We start from the raw sequence: 21,922 nt of genomic DNA, 5'->3' as shown, positions 1-21,922 counted from the left end.
GATTCTGGGCAGGAAATTAGCTTTCGAAAACCTTTCCTGGGGGGAAGCATTTTCTCTGAACCCATTTGATCCCTTCCCCACTCTGCATTTCCTGTAAGAATGGCCCAGCACACTGGAGGAAGTAAGTCTGGGGGGAGGAAGAACCCCCAGGGACAGAAATCCTCACAATTTATGGAGCAGTACAGCCAAACATACAGAGAAATAATGCTTTTCCTTCACAATGGTTGTTTGAGGGAATTTTAAGAAACAAAACTCTCTAAATTGACTAGATGAAATTGGGAGCTGATCTAAAGGGATTTGGAGCTGAATTTTTTCAAAGCTTAAAGAAGTTCAGTTGTAGTTCAAGCTCACAGAGAAAAAAACTATGGAAAAAAAATTCTACAGCACTGCATTAGCAACCTAACCAAGAAATATGTAAAAACATGTAGACGAGTATGTCCTGAAGTGAAGGGAAATGTTTAGATACCTTCAGGCACATCATTAGTAGACACAAATGCCAACTAGCATGTTAAAACCAGACAGACAATATTAGGTATGTTTGGATTTCAATGTCTCAGTTTAAAACACTGGAAAGAGGGATAGCAGGAAAACCCCAGTTCCTTCTTTGTACTGAGTCTAACACAAAACAAAGCAAATAGCATAAAATGCTACCCACAAATTAAGTTTTGGTGCATGGATAGCAAATACAGCAATAACCTTTTACACTATGAAATTTCAAGGATCAAATACGATATAGTAATTACTTGTGCAATATACAGAGCCATTGGCAGGGTTGTGATTTAATGAAATAGTCTAGAAGTCACTGGAAACTTGAGAGCAGAAACTTAATTCCTGTGCCCAACCTGAACTGCACCTACAAGGATCAGAAAGACATATGAGATATATACAGACTCTTCCAGAAGTCTATCCTAGCAATTTATCGAGGCTTTTTTCAATGTAATACTCTAAAACAGATGAACTTCTAATTGGAGTTTGTTGTTGTTGTAGTTGTTTTTAAATTGAGAGACAGGGGACTGACTAATGAAAATTAATGGAAATTATTGGTTAGTTCAGAATTGTGCTTGCTTCCTGCCAAATATAATCCTTTTTAAACTGAAGAAAAGCAGAAAGCTTCCAGCTTTGTGTAAACAGTTGGTACAATGGAAGATGCACGGGTCTGCTTGGATTTCAGAGCCACCACATGTTGATCTGGGCAGACCAAACAGGTTTGTGTTGGGCAGGTTGGTTACTATTCCGTGTTGTTTGTATTTTCAACCTTCTTGGCTCGTTTGTGCTGCATTTGTGGATGACCCAGCAGCTCCCCCCTTAGAGAAAGCCTTAAGCTTCCGTAACAAGTCCCACAGCATGTATTTTAAAAGCAAGGTCATTGAACTGGTGGAGGTCCATGGGTTAGTTGCATAGCTCTGCGTTTCATTTCAGAACATTTCACCACAACATTATCTCCAGCTGATCTCCGCATCTTTACTAACTTAGGACATGGGAAGACATGCCTAAAACCTGCTTCTTTAAAGACACTTCCTCTAAGGTAGTTTTTGGTAGAGCCCAATTTAAGAACACACTCCAGGTGCAAATGGAATAGAAATAAATCTGAGAAGCTCACTGCAGCTGCACTTTCCTTTTATCTCGCTATAGGTAGTTAGAAACTACTTAAAAAAATAAACAAAAACTAAAAGGAACTCTCCTCTCATTTAGGCCTCATAAAGCAAAAGTCATGCATCTTTCTATTTCAGTGATAATTACAATAACAAAGCAATACAGATTCCCCAATTATAGGAGTACTCTTGGGAGTCCTTCATTAGGATTTTGCTGTATTTCTTCCCCCGTGGGCTGCACCTCTCTAAACCCTTTCATCTCCCCGCCCCTCAGCACAGAGCAGGCTGGCCTTTTTCTGGAAGGGCATAGAAAGAGGCTCTTACTGCCTCAAAAGGGCTTTAAACAAACAGCTGCACTCCAGGTAGGCTTCATCTCTCCTGACTTCTGCTGTCTGAAGGTGAAGTGCCCGCGGTCCCCGGTGGGACAGACCTCTAGGGAAGGACAATTGCTGAACCCAGGAATAACACGGTCTTGAGAAAAAGCCACTGAGTAATTACAAGGCGAAGAGGGACAACCTGTCCCTCTGGGCACGGTGCCACCAAAACTGCCCATGCAAGCAGGCTGTTCTGCTGTAAGTACAGGACCGCACGCTCTGCTGGGTTACAAAACTGCGTGGCAGCGGCTGTAGGGAACGCAGACTGCAGACGCGTCCTGCAGCGCAGCAGACCTACCTACACCTGCATTTCTTCCAGTGCAGCCCGACCAGTTCCACCCCACCACGGTGGAGCACCCAGCACGAAAGCTTATCACATGGCAGCGTTTGAGTGCAGATGTGATAAGCAGCTTAATGACTAACTGGGGGAACTCTGCAACGCTCGTGATAGGCAGGGGGAGAATATTTGACTTCCCGAAATCATTTCCAAGAAACACTGGCTTAGCTAAACGGGACACAGAACAAACACGAAGTGATGCAGGTCTACCAACAATGCCTGCATTTACCCACAGGGAACCTGCTCAGAAAAACACGTTGCCTGGCCACACCTCCACATGCATCTTGTTCAAGGGTGCATTAAACCAGTCGGAAGAAGATAACCTTTCTGCCCTTCTTCTCCAGTCACTGTTTCCTCACGGTGATACAGATCATCTCAGAGCACTGTCAGCCATCTCCGGAGCACTGGCAAACCTAAGCCCACCCTCTACCTGCTTCGGGCTGTTCCTGTTCCTCCCTCTCCCCCAAAATGCTGTCACCCATTACATTCCCGACTTGCACGCCTAAGTGCTACACCAACTCATGTGAAAGAAGAGCAAGCTCTGCCCTTGTCCCTCCTTCTCCCTAAGGAGCACCACCAGGAACCATGGCAGGGTTTCCACTGCCATCATCTCACTGACCTCTCAAGTGCTAGGTGAGAGCTATGCTGGCAACACAGGACAAGTGTGGACACCCTAAAGGGTGCAGAGACAGAGGAGAGGGCCCTGCCGAAGATTTCCAAGCTGAAACAGCCCCAAAGGCGCAAGGGCTGGCACAATATGGACCTTCACTTTCTTCAGAAGATGCCAAGTACAGGCCGCTATAGAGGAAGGCTGGGTGAGATTTCTGAGCCATCATCTGAACCATCATCTCTTCAACAGCAGCAGGCAGGCTTGCTGGTATGGAGAGGAACTGCAAGATCTTGTGGTAGACACTAGGAGGACTAGAGGCAGAACAGTGGCCTGAAGTTCAAGCCACACAGAAGTCTTCGGATATTCTCTTAATCCCAATCATAATTTTATCCCTACAGTAGCTGTGGCAAAAGGTAACTTTTCTTAGCTGAAACCCTCCACCATAAAATATTTTATGCTGTATGCCTCTGGCCTTCAGATAACCATAAGCTGGTTTGCAAGGTCTCATAGCTCTTGCTGTTAGATGTCTATAGAGCTGCAAAACAATATTTCCAGTTGGTAAAAATCTGTGTGATTTGTAGTCTGCAGGGTAGATAAGATATGAGGAAGTGAGAAGACATGGTAATCCAGCAGCAGCAACAAAGATTTCAGGGTGGTCAAGGGATCTCTTCATAAAAAGGGAGCTGAGTCCTGCATCCTACAAGCATGTTTATTTAGGTAAAGAAGAATTTAAAGCAAGGTCACCGCTGACATCCCTCCCAGCTTTACAGCAAGCAAAATAAATAGCTAGAGAAGGCTGTTTTGAAAAGAAAAGGAAGGGAAAAAAAAAAAAAAAGAGTGAAAAAAAGTGTAATTCTGCAAAATCTTTTCTATCCTGTTTCCAATTTGTGCAACATTTTAGGCTTTAAGGAATAAACAATGTGGTTTGTTGTTTTTTATTTGTTTATTTTGTTTTGTTTTCCCTTGGTGCTTCAAAAAGCCATTTGATTTACCTTTCTTGGCTCTAGGGCTGTGGGATTACTGCACGCCCTAGTGCCTTGCCTCTAGCCTCCTCCTGGTGCCTGGATGCTGAGCTGTGTGCCTGCAGCAACGCCAGCTCCTCCTGAGCCTCATAGGGCCTGGGAGCACCAGAGCTGCCAACGTTAGTGTCATGTCCCATTCGGGCTGCTGGTCTTTTTGTACCCTATCTGTGCTCGCTTTCTGCTTCCCCACACTTTCCACACCAGTGCTATAAATGTTTGTCCCTTTGTAGGTTATACACCAGGTGTGGAGGCATTATTTTGCTGGACATAAATTTTTTTCCAGCTTGCACTGCAAAAGCAGCACACACATGCTTTCAACCTAGAATGTAACTAAGTAAAATATATCAGGCTGATTTGTGAGACAGGTCTCCCAATCTGTCTTGTTCAGGAAAGGAGATCACCCTAATAACTAACTCCAAGCAACACCTCAAGGTCCTCCAGAAGGTACTGAAGGAGGTGTCACAAGTATAAGGTAGTTTAATATGAGCTGATCCAGCCGAAGTGTAGCCTTCCTCTGTTTCAGATGAATTCAACGCAGTAAAGCTGGCTTTGCATATGTGCTAGCTTTCTATTTAGGATAAACTCAAAACAATGTCATCCCATTCCAACAGCTATGACTGTGAATAGCTGACAGACTGGGCAGGCAGTCTTTTTTTCCTCTGTATTTCTCCAAAAGCATCCAGTTAGCTCTGGCTTGTTCATGTGATGGCGTAAGCAAAGCTTTGACCTGTTTGTGAAGACTCCTTTCAAAGCAGATGCTTGACTCCAGCAATTGTTTTCTCTGGGAGTGAACTCAAGCAACAATACACCTGAAAGACACTCCAATCCATTTTTAATGCAATGCACATAAAAAGCTAAAACCAAGTATTTTCTTCGTCAACCTCTTTTCTCTTCAGGGCTTGTTATCCCTGGAACCTGTAAAATGAGGTCCTTTAAAGCTTCACCATCTGCAGCAAGTCAGAGATTTCTCTCTCTGAATGCCTTACCTTTCCATTGAGTAGGGGTCACATTGTTTTGATAACAGGAAAATTTTAGGATTTGTATCAAATTAAAGCTTTGCATACATTTCTTCTGTTATTGGTCTTCAAAATACAGAGGAGCCATACCTTCAGGAGTAATCGCTATCAACTTGTAACTGAATGCATGGGAACAGCATAAAGCTGCACCAGGGGAGACAGTGCCCTCAAATAACGTGCTTTAACTTTGGTTAGCTCTGAAGTGGTTGGGCAGTTGGACTAGAAGATCTCTGAAGGTGCCTTCCAACTGAACTATTCTGTCCTGTTCTATTCTGTTCTGTTCTACTCTACTCTAATTCTACTCTACTCCACTCCACACCACTCTATTCTTTTCTTTTTTCTTTTCTCCTTCTCTTTTCTTTCCTTTTCTTTCCTTTTCTTTCCTTTTCTTTCCTTTTCTTTCCTCTTTCTTTCCTTCTTTCTTTCCTTCTCTTCTCTTCTCTTCTCTTCTCTTCTCTTCTCTTCTCTTCTCTTCTCTTCTCTTCTCTTCTCTTCTCTTCTCTTCTCTTCTCTTCTCTTCTCTTCTCTTCTCTTCTCTTCTCTTCTCTTCTCTTCTCTTCTCTCTCTCTCTTCTCTCCTCTCTCTCCTCTCCTCTCCTCTCCTCTCCTCTCCTCTCCTCTCCTCTCCTCTCCTCTCCTCTCCTCTCCTCTCCTCTCCTCTCCTCTCCTCTCCTCTCCTCTCCTCTCCTCTCCTCTCCTCTCCTCTCCTCTCCTCTCCTCTCCTCTCCTCTCCTCTCCTCTCCTCTCCTCTCCTCTCCTCTCCTCTCCTCTCCTCTCCCTCCTCTCCTCTCCTCTCCTCTCCCTCCCCTCCCCTCCCCTCCCCTCCCCTCCCCTCCCCTCCCCTCCCCTCCCCTCCCCCCCTCCCCTCCCCTCCCCTCCCCTCTTCCTTTCCTCTTCCTTTCCTCTTCCTTTCCTCTTTTCCTCTTTTCCTCTTTTCCTTTTCCTTTTCCTTTTCCTTTTCCTTTTCCTTTTCCTTTTCCTTTTCCTTTTCCTTTTTTTTTCTTTTTCTTTTTCTTTTTCTTTTTCTTTTTCTTTTTCTTTTTCTTTTTCTTTTTCTTTTTCTTTTTCTTCTTCTTTTTTTTTCTTCTTCTTTTTCTTCTTCTTTTTCTTCTTCTTTTTCTTCTTCTTTTTCTTTTTTTTTCTTCTTTTTCTTCTTTTTCTTTTTCTTTTTCTTTTTCTTTTTCTTTTTCTTTTTCTTTTTCTTTTTCTTTTTCTTTTTCTTTTTCTTTTTCTTTTTCTTTTTCTTTTTCTTTTTCTTTTTCTTTTTCTTTTTCTTTTTCTTTTTCTTTTTCTTTTTCTTTTTCTTTTCTGAAATAGAAGTTGTATATGAGGGCTTCCTGCAGTACTTTGAGCTCAGGGTTGGCCATCAGGTGGCATGCACAGTACTTAGAGAGGCCAATGGATAAAGGAGAGTGGTTTCTTTGCTCTGTTTAAAGCAGAACTGTTTTTGCCAGCCCTCACAACTGGATTCTCTCTTGGCCAGGCAAGTGTGTTTGCCCGTAATACATTCAGTCCTCAAAACGAGACATTAGAATTTGAGGATGAAAGCAGGTTTTTGTAGTGGAAATATTGCAAAGATGTTCTGCCAGAAAAAAATCTTTTTTAGTAACTTGAGCATCCAACTCAAAATAGCAGCTCATGATGTTGGAGTCACTGCTTTCATCCAGCACCACAGTGAAAAGCTTTGAGCTGGCATGGCTCAGCAGTCTGCAGGAGGTACGATGACAGCTTCCTAAGGGTGCAGATTGCTTTTGTTCTCCAGATGAAAACACTCTTACCATGTCAGTCTCAACATCCCCTTCACCAACCTGGCAAAGCAAGGAGCACGCGGAGAATGGGAACATGTTGCTATGGCATCATTGGCAAACAACAAATTTGGTAGAGTTTACTCCAGAAGATAAAAAAGCCAGAGCAGTTGTTAGGCACAGAAGGAATGTATTTGCTGGTGCATAAATAGCAGCACTGCAAAACTGATGTATTTCTTACAAATAAATGCAAGTTATTTTCTCACATCTTGGTAGAAATGCTACCACAATTTCAGGGAAGGAGGGAGAAGAACAAGTCAAAGAGCTCACCAGCCTCAAACATCTAGTAGCTTAACAGATGAGAATTTCCAGTTTCTAGATCCCTACCTTACTGCAGGCTCTTTATTCTCATTACAACCTTGTCCTGGGATGTGTAAATAAGACCTTATAAACCCTCCTATGAAATGCTTCATCCAGGATGGCCAAGGCCTTCATTAAACACTGTGTTCGGTTTTAGACATTCATCTCAAGAAAAATGGGGACAAGATGGATAAAATCTAGGTAGAAGCAATAACAACCAGTACTCTAGAAATCTTGGCTTAATGATGCAAGATTATCCAGTCTTAGGACTGTTTTCCATAAAATGTGACCAACCTGATATGTGATCCCAGACTCAAATACCTCGGGGACTACTGCAGAGCAGAAGGAAATAATGTGTTCTTTGTAGTGGATAAGACGAACAGCAGCAGCTTCAAGTGAAGGAAGAGAGATGTGGATTAGAGATGAAGAGAAGCTGCCTCAAACCAAGAATGGGAAACTAGTGGAATAAATGGCTGAGGGCAAACTGGAATCTCTATCACTGGAGGTTCCTGAGACCTGGTTAGATACACCTTTGTTGGTGTGGCAGAGAATGATTTTGTTTTAGCATGAAACAGAAGGGTAGATTAGATAACTTTTTTGAGGTCCCATCTGGTCCGTTTTTTTTTTTTTTTTTCTTTTCATGTTTGGATTATTTGATAACTGTCAAGTCTGTAATAAGCACAGATCTCAGAATCACCATTTCGTTAGCTTGTTTGTTTTCTGACAGGATGCATTTTACTGTACTGATATATAGAATCATCAGTTTAATTCTTTGTAAAATCTAATGGCTTTATACTGCAGTGCTTTTGATACTAGGTGTGTCTTAGAGGTACATAGAGCTTTAAAGAAATTACTGTCGAGAAGATGAAAGGGCATCATTTTAACTAGGCTATTTTAACATAACTCATCATCATCATGTTACCTCACCATCACAGTCACTCCTTCAAAAATAAGGGGATGAAGCAGAGGAAAAGTATCCATGCTGGCTTTGAAAAGGAATTTCCATGTTAAAATACTTGGCCACAAATACCATGCACATAAACACAAACTAGGCAGCTGTCAGATGTGATAGAAATGAAATATAGTGAGAATTATGCTTTTTCCATGTTTAGTAATAAAATGTATGAAGGCATAAGATGTGGATGCAACATCCAAAACAGTAAGCGTCTATGATCCAAGTTTTCCAATAAAGGTCCATATGAACTGAAGGAGTGTTTGCAGTATCATCTGAATCCAGGCAAGTTTAATCCAAGGAGAGCATTCAGCCTCTCATTGCTGCAATTATGGTAAGTTCTTAAATGCCAAAATAGTAAATACTTGAATTTACAGCTGTAAGCTATTCTTCTTCTTTCTTATAATCCCGATAGCCATGAATTATCCATTAATTACAAGAAAATATTTTTAATCTTCTTAGAGTTATCTTAGTTTTAGCCAGCTCTGTTTTCTGCCTTGCACTTCTCTTCTGCCTGCAAGGGGAGTGGAGTGACGTACCTCCAACCAGGCACTGTTTCTCCTCTCTGTGACCTGCTGCACTGCTTCCCAGCAGCCTGTACCCTCTGCCCAGAGCCTGCCATGGCCACAGAGTTTATCTGTTATGTGGCACCTATTTAGGCCATTTCTTTGAGGGTCATCTCAGCTTCCTCCTCTTGCTTCGGAAGTCTCTTCCTTATAAAGCCCAGACATGCTCGTCCAACCCGTGGTGAGGTAAATCTCTGTTCTTGGCCGCAAGGCTCTCAGAGAAAGCCATCCATTGCATGTCCAGCCATGAAAAAAACAAACCAAAACAAAACAAAAACCCACAAAGCACAATGAGAACCTCCTCTTCTACAAGCTCCACAATCCAAGAACTGATGAGTCAGCACAACCTTCCAGCAAGTTCTGCCTCTTCCGAGCTTAGTGGGTTCCTAAATAGCTCTGCTATTCCTGCTCAGCTCTTTTCCAAAACCTGTTTGAGTGTACCCAGGCAGGGACAAGAAGTAGCTCAGGCCATCAGGCAGGGCTACAGTCCCAGCAAAGGTGTCTGATATGTACTTTACATTTCTCTACAGCCTGAAACAAGTAACCAAAAGCACCTGACTCCTCTCAGAAGGTACAACCATGCCACTGCAAAGATGCTCTGAAGGCCGCAGCGAGGTCCATGGGCAGCCCCAGTCAATATGCCAGAGCAGGCCCCTCTCAGCCAAACAGTTCTCCCTGAGTACAGCTCAGGGCTTTGCTCAGAAAGGCACACTGCCATGAAACGTGCCCAAGGCCCTCCTCTGCTCTGCTGCAATTTCTGTGTTTCACCTACGGTGCCTGCTCTGTGTGCTGGTATCCCTCAGCTACACAGCTTCTCGCTTCAGGACAGAGTATCTGTATTTCTCCCTTCGAGATGGCATGCAACCAGGTAAATTCAAGTAAATTCTTCGCTTTAATTCTTGTCACCGTCCCAAGGAGGTTGGCACAGTGCTGCAGAGCTTTGCCGGGGGAAGCGTGAGCAGCTCTTTGTGTGCTGCCACAGGGCAGACATCACTGCATGAAGCAATCTTCTCCCGTGCCTTCAAGTAGGAACTTGAACATCATCACAAGGATGGTTTAAGACTCATCCTTTTCTCCATCCTGCTTCTCTGCACAGGATGGCTCCAGTTCTGCTTCCTGAAGCCTTGGCGACCTGCGTGGTTCGCTCACAGGAGGCTGAGGTTGCCTCCAACCCCACAGGCCCTGTGCCATTCTGTGGGGTCACATAAACCAAGTTCTACCAGGCAGCGATCTCCACAGCAGGCTGTGGGGTGGCCAGCAGGTGGGACTCTACCAACGGGCAACCACAGCCTGTGCTTGGCTCTGCAGCCTTCCATTTTCTCCTCTCCTGTCCCCGGCCTTGGTGTCCTGCTCTGGCCTAAGCCTCCCAGCCTGGATGCCTGCCCTCCATGCCTCCTCCAGCCTTGGGCCTCAACTTTTGCCCTGATTCCTGCTTCCACACAGCTTCATCTCACCCTCCGGCCTTCATTTCTGCTCTATTCAGGAGGTAAGAGCCCTGTCCCACCCAAGCCCAGGTATATGGGTGTGGTAGCACTGTTAGCGTTCATGAAGACACATAATCCACAAAGTGATTATATGAAGGTGCTTTATTAGGCGCCGGAAGTTAGGGGCATGCCTGCCCAAATCTAACTTCGTCCGATTTGTTTTCTTAGTTCTCTTTTATCTGCTAAGATACTACATATGCATTAGGTTTCACAACTCATCTATGCATATTCATTTCCTAGCTCCACCTAGCCTCGCTTCGTATGCTAATTATCTTATCAGTCCTTCTGCGCTTGCGTATCACTCTCTGGTGGTCGTCCGGGTGGTCGTCGGGATGAAGTAAGATGTCTTCATCAGAGTTGAACTTTTTAACCTTTCCTTTTCACGCATGCTCTCTGAGCCCTTGGTCTCAGTCCAAACCGCAAGGTTGGTTTGACCCAGTTCCCAGAGTCCAAGAAGCCCCAGTTATCTAGATGTCTTGCAAATTGAGCATTCTTTTAATCCTCCTTACTCCTCATCATGAATTGGTGCATTCTCATGTTACCCTTGCACATATATTTTGTATCTTCCAAGCGCAGCCTCGTAACAGTACATCGCAAATGTAACATACTAAACAATATTGTATTATTTCTTCTTCTATTACTAACATTTCCCCCCTTTGAAAGCATTTCACTCCTTTCGAGGAGGGCAAATGCTTTCACTAACTAACTAAAATATTTTACACTCAGTGCTCACCAATAATATAACCACGGAAAATTACATCAAGAATCAAGGAAATTACAAAGATTAGGATTGTCACAACATTTCATAAGTCCACCACTTCTGCTTTATGTTACATTCGCTCTTCTGGTTGGGTTCACTTGATCTGAAACTGATCTTGTCTATTCGGTTTTCATTCCATTTCACCTCCTGGGTTCCTCAGATTCTTTCTCTGAAATCCAAAGTTGTTAGATGCCGGTGGAGGATATTGAGGATGTGGTTCATTTACCGAGCAATAGTTTGCATCACTGTCCGGTTCCAGGTTGTCTTCCTTAGAATCAGACTTTTCAGCATTATAAATGTTAACCAAATTAGTACCCCTACAATCACCAATATAATTATTGTCTCCAGTAAGGACTTAACCCAATTACTAATATTCCATCCACTAAAAATTTTATCCAACCAGCTTGCTGTCATATCTTTCTCTTCCTGTTCTGCATCTTGTTCCACTCGAGCCAGTTGTTCTATGTCATGTTCTACATCAATAGTCACATTTGGAATGTGGATGCAGCAATGATCAATACGATCTTTTAGAAATCCACATACTCCATGTTCCTTTAATAACAGTGTATCTAATGCCAATCGATTTTGTAGCACCATTTTAGTTGTAGATTGTAGTTGGATATTAAGGTCTCTAAAGCCTTCTTTCGTGGCTCTCGTGCCTACTCACTTGTCCTGTAAGTTTATAAATCATTTCCCTATTTCGATAAGTAGCTACCTGTGCAAATAGAGATTCTAACGCCCAACTGAATTTTACTCCATCCGAGGGTTCATGCCATGTATCTTCATCTGCCCCTTCTTCTAAACTTCTTTTTGCCCTACTAATTTGTAGGGTTTCCAACTTTCCCTTAAAAGGAGACTTTTTCCATATTGGACGCAGTGTGGGGAGGGAGTCCTAGAGTTATTTCTTTTACTTCCCCATCTATCGGCGGGTGTGTAGTCCAAGTTCCATTACTGGCTGCCCATACAAATTGTCCTGGACTTTGTATGGTACTATAGCTACAATCCACTGCGACTTGACTAGCCTGGCTATTTCTTTCCGAATTGTACTTAATTCCTCGGCAAGCACATCCTGCCCTAAGAGCTATCAATACCGGAAGTAAGTGCTTGATATCTTCATTATTACTGTCGCAACTATATTTCTTCTCACAAGTCCACCAAGCTACCTTTGTTGACTCTTGTCTACCACTACTGTCAACCCGGCTTACTGTATAAAACTGATCAGTTCCATTCTGCTTTCCCTGCCATTTAATACACCATGATGTATTCCCTCCATACTGGAATTTCTGCAATAAACTTACTGTCCAATCACTATCCCACCCTTTCATTCCTTTTGGCTTATTTTTCTCTTGACATTCCCAAACAATCTTTTCTCTAACTCCTTCTACTACACGTAGTTCATCGTAATAACACTGTCCCACATTCTTAAATCTGCCTATCATTATGAAATGGTAGTTCTTCTTCTTTTCACATTCAGACCTTGATGTTGGGGGGCTCAGTTTCCTATAGTATTGTGTAACATTTATCCTCTCTAGAACTTTCACTTCTTTACATTGAATTGTTTCATTTCCTTTTACTTGGGGCAGTGGCAGGTGGTTATACCCCACTCAAGCGGGTCCCCTGTTGCTTTTGGAATGGGCAAACAAGCAGTAATTCTATCAGTTCCTTTCATTATGGCAAAATCTTTAATCAATCCTACCAGTAAATTCTCTGATGGTTGCCTGTGTGGGATCTGTACCACTTGTGTCCATGGTACCTGGCCCTCTCTTTTTCTTCTAGATCCTTTTCCGTGGGCTACCAATATTCCTTTATCCAATTTCGGATATACCAATATTTCTCTTATCCCGTAATCTGTGCTATTTTCATGTGTTACCATGCACCGGTAGTTTCCTTTGTTGACTTTAGTAACACTAAACAGGGTTCAGGTGGTAGCTCCTCTCAGTTGTTGGCCCAATTCTATGGTTTTACTTACGTATGCCTTCCCCTTCCATCCAGCCTTCAATCCTGTATTGTCCCTGGTTGTGTCTACGTATATTTCCTGGCTCTGTCCGGAGTCACTTATTTTTTCCCAGACCACCTGTAGAGAGCTAATTGTTATTGGTTTATCGTTGTGCATTCCACATTCCAAAGTAACATTTTCTCCTTTGAATATTTCCTCTTTCTTATATTTTTCTGGTATTTCTAGGAACTCAATTACAAGGTATTTACACAAAACAATTACTGTTATCGTTACTGTTGTTAAGAACCCCAACATTGTATGGTTATACGCGCTTCATCTGTAGTTTTATATCTCCGATTGCTCGCACTGACCAAAATTCGGGAACCTTTTTCACCCGAGTATAATGAATCCAAGCATCCACCCCTTCTACCTTTAAAACTAGTCAATAATACTTGATAAGGTCCGGCCCACCGTTCTCTCAGGGGTTCTTCATTCCAGTTTTTAATGTACACTTGGTCACCTGGCTGAATGTCGTGGACAGGATTTTCCAGTGCCAACGGTCGGTTCCACACCAGAACACTTCGAAGTTGAGCTAAAGTTTTACCAAGAGACAATATATAATTATAAACATCCTGGCTCCCTGTTATATGCATATTAGGATTTGGTTCTGGGGATTCATAAGGCTTTCCATACGTAATCTCGTATGGGCTTACTGACATTCCACTCCTTGGCTTTATCCTTATTCTCAGTAAAGCTATAGGCAAAGCTTGTGGCCATTGTATTTTGGCTTCCTGGCAGATTTTACTGATCTGTCCCTTTAGAGTTTGGTTCATCCTTTCTACCTGTCCACTAGATTGGGGTCTCCATGCGGTATGTAAATTCCAAGAAATTCCTAATAGCCGACTTACGTCTTTAACCACAGATGAAACAAAGTGCGGCCCCCTATCCGAGGATATTCCTAATGGTACCCCAAACCTCGGAATGGTTTTCCGCTATATAACCATTTTACTGTCTCTTTAGCTTGATTGGTGCGACAGGGAAGGGCTTCTGGCCATCTGAAAAAGGTGTCAACCCCTACTAACAAATACCTACATCCCCTAGTCCTAGGTAATTCTACAAAATCAACTTGCCAGTAATCTCCTGGTTCTATTCCTACTCTAACTCTTCCCATTTCAGCATGTTTTCTTGCTACTGGATTATTTTTCAGACAAATCTCACACTTTGACATTACTGATTTTGCCATTGTTAACATATGTGTAGAGATAATGCTACGTTTTAAAATGTTACCATTGCCTCTGCACCCCAGTGACACTCATTATGTCTTGTCTGAAGTATTTCTCGCATCACCAAGGGGGGTATTACTACCTGGCCCATAGCAGTTACATAGCGTCCATCAGAGTTCTTTCGGGCCTTTAGGAGATGTGCTAATTTCTCATCCTCTGGTGAATATCTTGGTTCCTTGGGAAGATTAAGACAAGTGGGGCCTACCTTGAGTGGTACCAAAGCCGTTACATTCCACACCTCCTGAGCAATTTGTCGAGCTGCTCGATCTGCCAGCCGATTCCCTTCTGATATTTTCAAGGTTCCTCCTTGATGAGCTTTACAGTGCATAATAGCCACTTGTTTTGGTTTTTGCACCGCATTTATCAAATTTAACACCTCCTCTTGATATCTTATATTGGCTCCTTGTGAGGACAACAGCCCTCTTTCTTTCCATAATGCTCCATGAACATGGACTACTCCAAAAGCATACTTTGAATCTGTCCAAATATTTACCATCTTTCCTTCACTCAGTTCCAGTGCTCGAGGTAGGGCTATCAGTTCCGCTCGCTGTGTTAATGTTTCAGGTGGTAAAGGTTTGGCTTCGATTACTGTCTTCAGGGTTGTTACTGCATACCCTGCATATCGTGTTCCATTCTCCACAAAACTACTACCATCAGTAAAAAGTTCCCAGTCATACCTTTCAAGGGGTACATCCTTCAAATCCTCGCGGCTCGCATGGGTATGTTCAATTATTTCCACACAATTGTGTTCCAACGGTCCTTCTTCTGGAACAGTTCCTAGAAATACTGCTGAATTTAACAGGTTAGTTGTTTTCAAGGTTACATCATCTTGTTCAGTTAGTATTGCCTGATATTTCATCATTCGGCTGGGTGATAACCAGTGGCCCCCCTTTTGTTCTAAAACAGTTGTTACCATATGTGGTACAAAAACTTCAATATGTTTTCCCATTTGAAGGCAAATAATTTTCTACTATCTTTATCAAGAGGTATGCAAAAGAAGGCATCCTTTAAATCTATCACAGTAAACCATTTATATATCTCTCTCACAGATGTTAACAATGTGTAAGGATTAGCCACTACCGGGTGAATGTCCTTTGTTATTTCATTTATTGCTCTAAGATCTTGTACCAATCTATACTCACCATTCGGCTTCCTTACTGGAAAAATTGGAGTATTGTATTCTGATTTACATTCTTCCAGAATCTGATGTTTGAGAAATTTGTCAATAATTTTCACTGTCCCCTGCCTAGCTTCTATCTTAAGTGGATATTGTTTGATTCGAACAGGTTTGGCTCCTTCCTTTAATTCCACCTTTACCGGTTGTACCAGTTTCAACTTCCCTGGTATATCTGTTTCCCATACTGTTGGTATAACTGCATTTTCTACTTTTCTTGGAATATTAACAAAGGGTTTATCTTTGATCATTAGAATTTGTCCTACTTTGGACTCAGGTACCTTCATTATTAATTCTCCATCCTCAAAGGTTATTGTTGCATCTAATTTAGCTAATAGATCCCGTCCCAAGAGTGGAATCGGGCATTCTGGTACATACAAAAATTCATGGGTTAGTTCCTTACCCCCAAAACGCAAATCAAGGGGTTGTAAGAATGGCCGTTCCTCCTCCTTCCCTGTGGCTCCAATTATTGTAGTTGTCTTAGTTCCCAATCGTCCTTTTAAACTATTTAACACTGAATATGTTGCTCCTATTACATTTACAGCCTAATTAACACAGAGAAAGAAGCTCCTGTAACCAACAACAACAAAAAATTCAAGCCTCTCTCTTCGTTTCCTAGCTTTATTTCAACTAGTGGACCTGCTAGGGTAGATGTCCCAGGTCCCCGTCATTTCTGACTGTTGTAAGTTTATTCTGCAGCCTAAGACAAATTCTTTCTGATATCAGGGGCTGATTGCCCTAGAAAGAGGCTAGCCAATTGCCTCTGTTTGTTTTCTGAAGCCAGGTCCAAATTTTCTGTCTTTTTTTTTTTTTTTTTTTTTTTCCATTGCATTTCAAAGTTGGTCCAAAAATTCAAAAATTCCATAGGGTTTTCTTTTGGACCTTGTTGGAACAGATTCTCAATTCCCAATTTAACCAGATTTTGGTATTTACATAATTTCCGGGGTGGTAAGGGTCTCGGGGGGGGGGGGAAGGGGTCGGTCAGGGGAATGCAATGGTTGAAAGTTCCCTGAGCGGTCCCATTGGCAATCTGAGCTCACACAGGAACTCAGGTTGTTTTAAGAGTTAGCTGCTTTTCTGTTTCCATGACAACTCTCCCGGACCCATCATGGTCCCTCTGCCCCAGAGGGCTCACACCGCGATTTTGAGATCTCAGCCTCGGGTTGAGGCAGAACTATTAACATTCCTACATCCTCTTTCCCTGCTCATTCAACTTCAAACAGCTCTGTTAAATACTACATGCCACACAGCCTTTAACACCTTCAACAACCCTTTTAACACTTCCTTTATCTTCCGCCAGCCTGTACTTTTCTAATGCCAACACCAAAGGCTCAGTCAGGGGCCAACTTAATTCCATACCTTTTCCCTCCAAGATGCTGAAACAACATATCAGTATACAACATTTCATCCTATTTTCCTTCTCTCCTCAAAAACAACATTAATTGCAAGACACTGTTATAGTCGATTGATCCATAAAGCGGCCATTTAGTTTATATATTGGCCACAATTGATTGCAATACTTAGTGGAAATCCTCTTGCTTTCCGCGCCCCCCCCCACTCCCCCTTCCGACAATATCCTTGCAATGTGCCAATATACACCCAAGGAGGCTTTCTTTAAAACGTCTTTGTTTTGGATATTACCCATTTCCTTGATTTCCCATTCCCTTTTATTTATTTATATTAATTACTGTCCCTTGTTTCAGTTTCCACGCAAACCTTTTTATTGCAGGTTTTTACTGTGTTTTCCTAGTCTTCTCAAATGTCCCAATTCTCTGGGATTAAACTCCACATACAAACTTCACTATTTCAGATTATTAATGAGCCCCGTTCCAATCGTAAATCCACAGGACTTCGGAAAAACACCTGAAGCACTCAGCCTTCCGTCTTCTAGACAAACAATACCACCTTTTCCACAAAATTTACATTTCAACAAGGCCGAATTTCAAGCCGAATGCTAATTTTTCTCATGCACTTTGTTAGTAAGCCTACACAAAACAAGGAATCACTCCTGTGTATCCATCAAGACGGGGGTTTAAAAGGTATTGAGGCCTAAATAAATTCGCTCTCCCCCTTCTTACCAAATTCTCAGGGCTCAGGCCCGAACCACCAAAGAAGTGGCTCTCCATTCTACCGCTTTGATAATCAGTCAGCCCCCTTCCCCCGATACTTGGGAAACCGACCAAACACCACCGCAAATATACCGAAACTTTTAAACTGTTACTTAGATAATGCTCCCACCTTCCTCCTTGTCACACTCAAAACATTTAAGAACGAAATAGGATTGCAAGATGCACCGCCGGGCCCGTGTATTGGGCACCACCAATCAACATTTGGATAAAGCAGCACTTCTTTTCGGTCTGTCATGCGCTTCGTTCGTCTCCGGCCGCTCCCCTCGCGGAGAATACGGAACCGCGGATCGGAACTCCGCACTCGCTTCGCAGCGATGCTGCGTCTCACTCACAACACAATCACGCAATCACACAGAGGGGCCCCTTGCACTCTCGCTCACAAAATAACATTCATTGTAAGATAGTATTGTACTGTAAGGTTCCGTTTTCTGGCCAACTTTCTTGATCTTCTAGTTCATACTATGGCCACCAAACATTACAGTAATCAACCAGCTTACCCTTTCGTAACTCCTGCCCGAAACACCCCTCCTTCCAGTGTGCTAGTAAACAGCCCAAAGGGGAGGATCGCGGTACCGAAGCATTACCGCCCAGAATACTTTTAAGTTTTTCCATTATCAGCTATAGCTTTTACCGAACCGAACCAGATGCTGAGCCTGCAGCAAAACCAGACCACTGATGCCGAACCTGCAGCGCTTTCGCGACTGTCTGACGGACGGCGCCTAGGCTTACCACGGGAATTCCCTAGCCCAACCGTGCGTGGCTTTCGCCGCGTCTGACCGGCAGGCTCCCAGACCAGATCGGTACCGATTACCAGAAAGCACCTTTTTCTTACCCTTTCAGAGGTACGTTGTGAGCAGCGGGGGTCGGTCGCGGCCGATGGCTCCCCGAGAAACTCCTCGGTGCCGGCTGGAGCGTGATCAGTTCGCGAGCCGCCTCAGCAGTGCCCACGAGGTCCCATCTGGGTCGCCAAAATGTTAGCGTTCATGAAGACACATAATCCACAAAGTGATTATATGAAGGTGCTTTATTAGGCGCCGGAAGTTAGGGGCATGCCTGCCCAAATCTAACTTCGTCCGATTTGTTTTCTTAGTTCTCTTTTATCTGCTAAGATACTACATATGCATTAGGTTTCACAACTCATCTATGCATATTCATTTCCTAGCTCCACCTAGCCTCGCTTCGTATGCTAATTATCTTATCAGTCCTTCTGCGCTTGCGTATCACTCTCTGGTGGTCGTCCGGGTGGTCGTCGGGATGAAGTAAGATGTCTTCATCAGAGTTGAACTTTTTAACCTTTCCTTTTCACGCATGCTCTCTGAGCCCTTGGTCTCAGTCCAAACCGCAAGGTTGGTTTGACCCAGTTCCCAGAGTCCAAGAAGCCCCAGTTATCTAGATGTCTTGCAAATTGAGCATTCTTTTAATCCTCCTTACTCCTCATCATGAATTGGTGCATTCTCATGTTACCCTTGCACATATATTTTGTATCTTCCAAGCGCAGCCTCGTAACAGTACATCGCAAATGTAACATACTAAACAATATTGTATTATTTCTTCTTCTATTACTAACAGCACCATGTGGGATTTAACACTGAGGCGGTGCTCAGAATGATTCGAGGCCAAATGGATTCCTCCCACACCTTGGCTGCCCCTGGAGAGCGGGGATACACGCACGTTACCCCCGCGAAGCTGTGTGCGGGGTCCTGACACTGCACAGCTCCTGTTTTCATGTCATTCCAAGCAGCCTGTGAGTGCTGCAGGTCTGCAGTGCACAGACAGGACCCTTGCCATGTTGAAATGCCTTCCAGCAGCAACCACCCATGTTGGCAGGCTATTAAGTTTCTACAGAATTTTGACAAGTCTCCAGAGGAACATCAAACCATCCCAAATCTCCTGAGGGGCTAAGAATTTAAAAAAAAAATGAAGAAGAAAAGAAAAAAAATAAAAGAAAAATCTGACTTCACATGTCATTATTCCCTGCAGCTTTGTAGCTAATTTAGAATCTGTTGATCTTGGTGCCAATAAATAGTTTATCTTTAAACTACCTCTATACTTTCAGGCTTGGTTTCATTCTCAGGTTAGCGTTGATCATTTAGCTAACAATTCAGTGATCTAACAGAGCCTCTAAGAAGAGATATTCACTGTATATATCTGTCGGTGTGTATTTGTTCCGTTAAGCAGAACCTCACATGATAGCTGAATATTTCTTTACAAAAATCTGCCTTCTCGGAAGCAAGCAGTGAGCGCGGCGTTAATATAAGTGCTAATGTGCTGCCCTCCAGTGGAGTCGGGATCTGGTTTAGGAGGTTGAGTTCTGCAAACCTTCACTTGCAGCATGTTTAAAGAAAACACTCATATGGCAAATATGAAGTCACAACATTAAATTAACCACTGGAGGGACAGTGTTAAATCTGTTCAAGAGTGTTTTGTGGAGAGGATAGTTTGCATCTGGCTTTAATTGTGCAGTGCAAAACAATGCTGTCCCAGAGCACCTCCTTTCTCTGCAAGTACTGCAGTCAGAGGGAGCAGAAGGTCGTCAGCTGCTTGTGGATGACACTTCACATTTCAGAGCTTCTGAGGGTAACTATAGGAAGTTCTCATTTTTAAAGAATAGCCAAATCCAAAATGTTTCAAAACCGACCAGATGTTACATGTAACTATTAAGGCAGCTGGAAGGAGCTGTATTTATTCACTACAACATCCCTCATCATCTGGTAGGAAAATGTGGCACCTTCTGGTTTGTACCAGAAATGATTATGTTTATTTGAGCATATTCAATATTTCTGGGAATAACTTTAAACCACTTTTTTCTTTCTTTCTTTTTTTTTTTTTCCTTCTCTCACTGGCTCTTTTTCTTCCAGACATTTTAGGACAGTCATTGCTTCCCAGAGGTCCCCTTCTTGTCCTCATTTCATTTTTCCTACATATTGTAAAATCTACAATTGGTTCAAAGTTACATTCACAATCTTAACTTGCCTAAAGACTCTTTTATCAAAGAGTAGCTTCAGATGAATATAAATTTTAACAATGGGCACAACTAAAAGTTGACGTTGTAGAACTCAAGACCACAAGACCATGATGTTTACCATTGCTTCAATTTTCTTTGGGTATTACCCTCTTCATTTTCTACATAATGCTTTGCCATGTTTCCATCACACTGCCTCTACATCAGGACAATGCAATGCTTTTAAAACCACATCTTCATGTTTTCTTGTGCTCATATCACTGGAATGAGATGAGGAAATAAATGTGCATATGGATGATAAAAAACTCTTTTTCTGCTCTCAGCATAGTGGAGTTGTAGCACCACAAATCTTCCAACTCAGTCTCTACCAGCACACATTTTCCCTTTTCAGTTCTTCTTCTCCAGCTGGACAACTCTTCCAGCCAGTGCAGATGTGGGCTGGTGGGACACACGGTCATTCATCCTCCCGTGCTCTGCCTTGCTCATTGCCTAGCATGGTTTCAGCAGTCTGCCGTGGGGCTTGCAGAGAGAGGTTGTTTTTATAAAAGTTTTGGATGGTGGGACCCTAATTTTGAAGGTATTCTCTCCCCATCTGTGCTGGGGGTCAATAGCTCCAGTTGTTTTATTAGTGGTTAGTATTCTTTTCTTTTCTTTTCTTTTCTTTTCTTTTCTTTTCTTTTCTTTTCTTTTCTTTTCTTTTCTTTTCTTTTCTTTTCTTTTCTTTTCTTTTCTTTTCTTTTCTTTTCTTTTCTTTTCTTTTCTTTTCTTTTCTTTTCTTTTCTCTTCTTTTCAGAAATACACCTATGTCTTCTGTAAAATCATAAAAAAAATAAAGATCCTTTAGATGTGCAATACAATATAACCTAGTAGGTAAAAGCAGTCTCCTAAGTAGTCCTTGACACGGTGGCTTTAATTTCTATATGGAGGCAGGTGCCATGGGCAGTCTGGACTTCAATAAAGCATTTGACACTGTTACACATAAAGAACATGGAGCAGGTCCACTAGGTAAAAAACAAGCAAGCAGAAAGCTATGGATGGGTCACGTCAGGAGAGGAATTACTGAACCGAAGGATCCTGCCTACTCTCCAAAATATATAAGGGTATAAGAAGCTGCAAACTGCAATAAAAATTTGCTAGTATTCCAAGCCATAAGGCAATTTTCCTGCTGAAACAGACAAAACTCAAATAAGCTTGTATTTTGCATAGCACTGCTGCTGGTGTTGTCACAAAGTTCTCAGGATTTGCGTGGGATGGGGGCAGTGGGGTGGGGGGAATAGGTTTGCAAAGAAAGTGATCCCTTTTGTTAGACCACTTGATATATCTAGACTAAGTAAACAGCTCTCAGGCCTAGCTCCTTCAGCAGGTCCAAAAACCAGCAGTATAAGCCACGATAGCTGCAAGTTAGAAGCAATCACTCTCAGATCAATCTTATTATGCTAATCAATTCCACCACATGAGAGAGAATGATGGTTAGCACCTGTGGAGTTGGGGGGTTGCTAACTGGGAGGGCAGTGACAGCCTGTCAGCTCCTGCAGAGGGGGGGAAGAACAGGGAGGTGGGGTGGGGGCAGAGAAAAAAAAAAAAAAAGAGGTCATTAGCACCTGTGATATATTTTTAAATA

General features: G+C 42.7%; 2 protein-coding genes across 3 annotated transcripts in view; one reads left to right on the top strand and one right to left on the bottom strand.

Moving 5' to 3' along the window:
* LOC136789694 (uncharacterized) overlaps nucleotides 1-21,082 on the bottom strand; it is a 33,392-nt gene extending 12,310 nt beyond the window's left edge. Inside the window, exons 1-3 of one of the 2 annotated variants that reach the window (XM_066990468.1) lie at nucleotides 14,242-21,082; nucleotides 13,274-13,345; nucleotides 12,787-12,891 (exon numbers count right to left, since the gene is read on the bottom strand). In XM_066990468.1, the coding sequence (XP_066846569.1) occupies nucleotides 12,787-12,891; nucleotides 13,274-13,345; nucleotides 14,242-14,985 (921 nt within the window). In that variant the 5' untranslated portion in view covers nucleotides 14,986-21,082. The remainder of the gene's footprint in view (nucleotides 1-12,786; nucleotides 12,892-13,273; nucleotides 13,346-14,241) is intronic. The other variant, XM_066990469.1, reaches the window with a different exon arrangement.
* The window catches only part of LOC125184516 (tumor necrosis factor receptor superfamily member EDAR), a 61,553-nt gene that overhangs the window by 4,124 nt on the left and 35,507 nt on the right, over nucleotides 1-21,922 (top strand). The window lies entirely within an intron of this gene.

This window comes from Anser cygnoides, chromosome 1, assembly GCF_040182565.1.
Source record: "Anser cygnoides isolate HZ-2024a breed goose chromosome 1, Taihu_goose_T2T_genome, whole genome shotgun sequence".
Taxonomy (NCBI): Eukaryota; Metazoa; Chordata; class Aves; order Anseriformes; family Anatidae; genus Anser; species Anser cygnoides.
The sequence above is the reverse complement of the archived record's forward strand: the minus strand, read 5'-3'. Positions and strand labels throughout refer to the sequence as shown.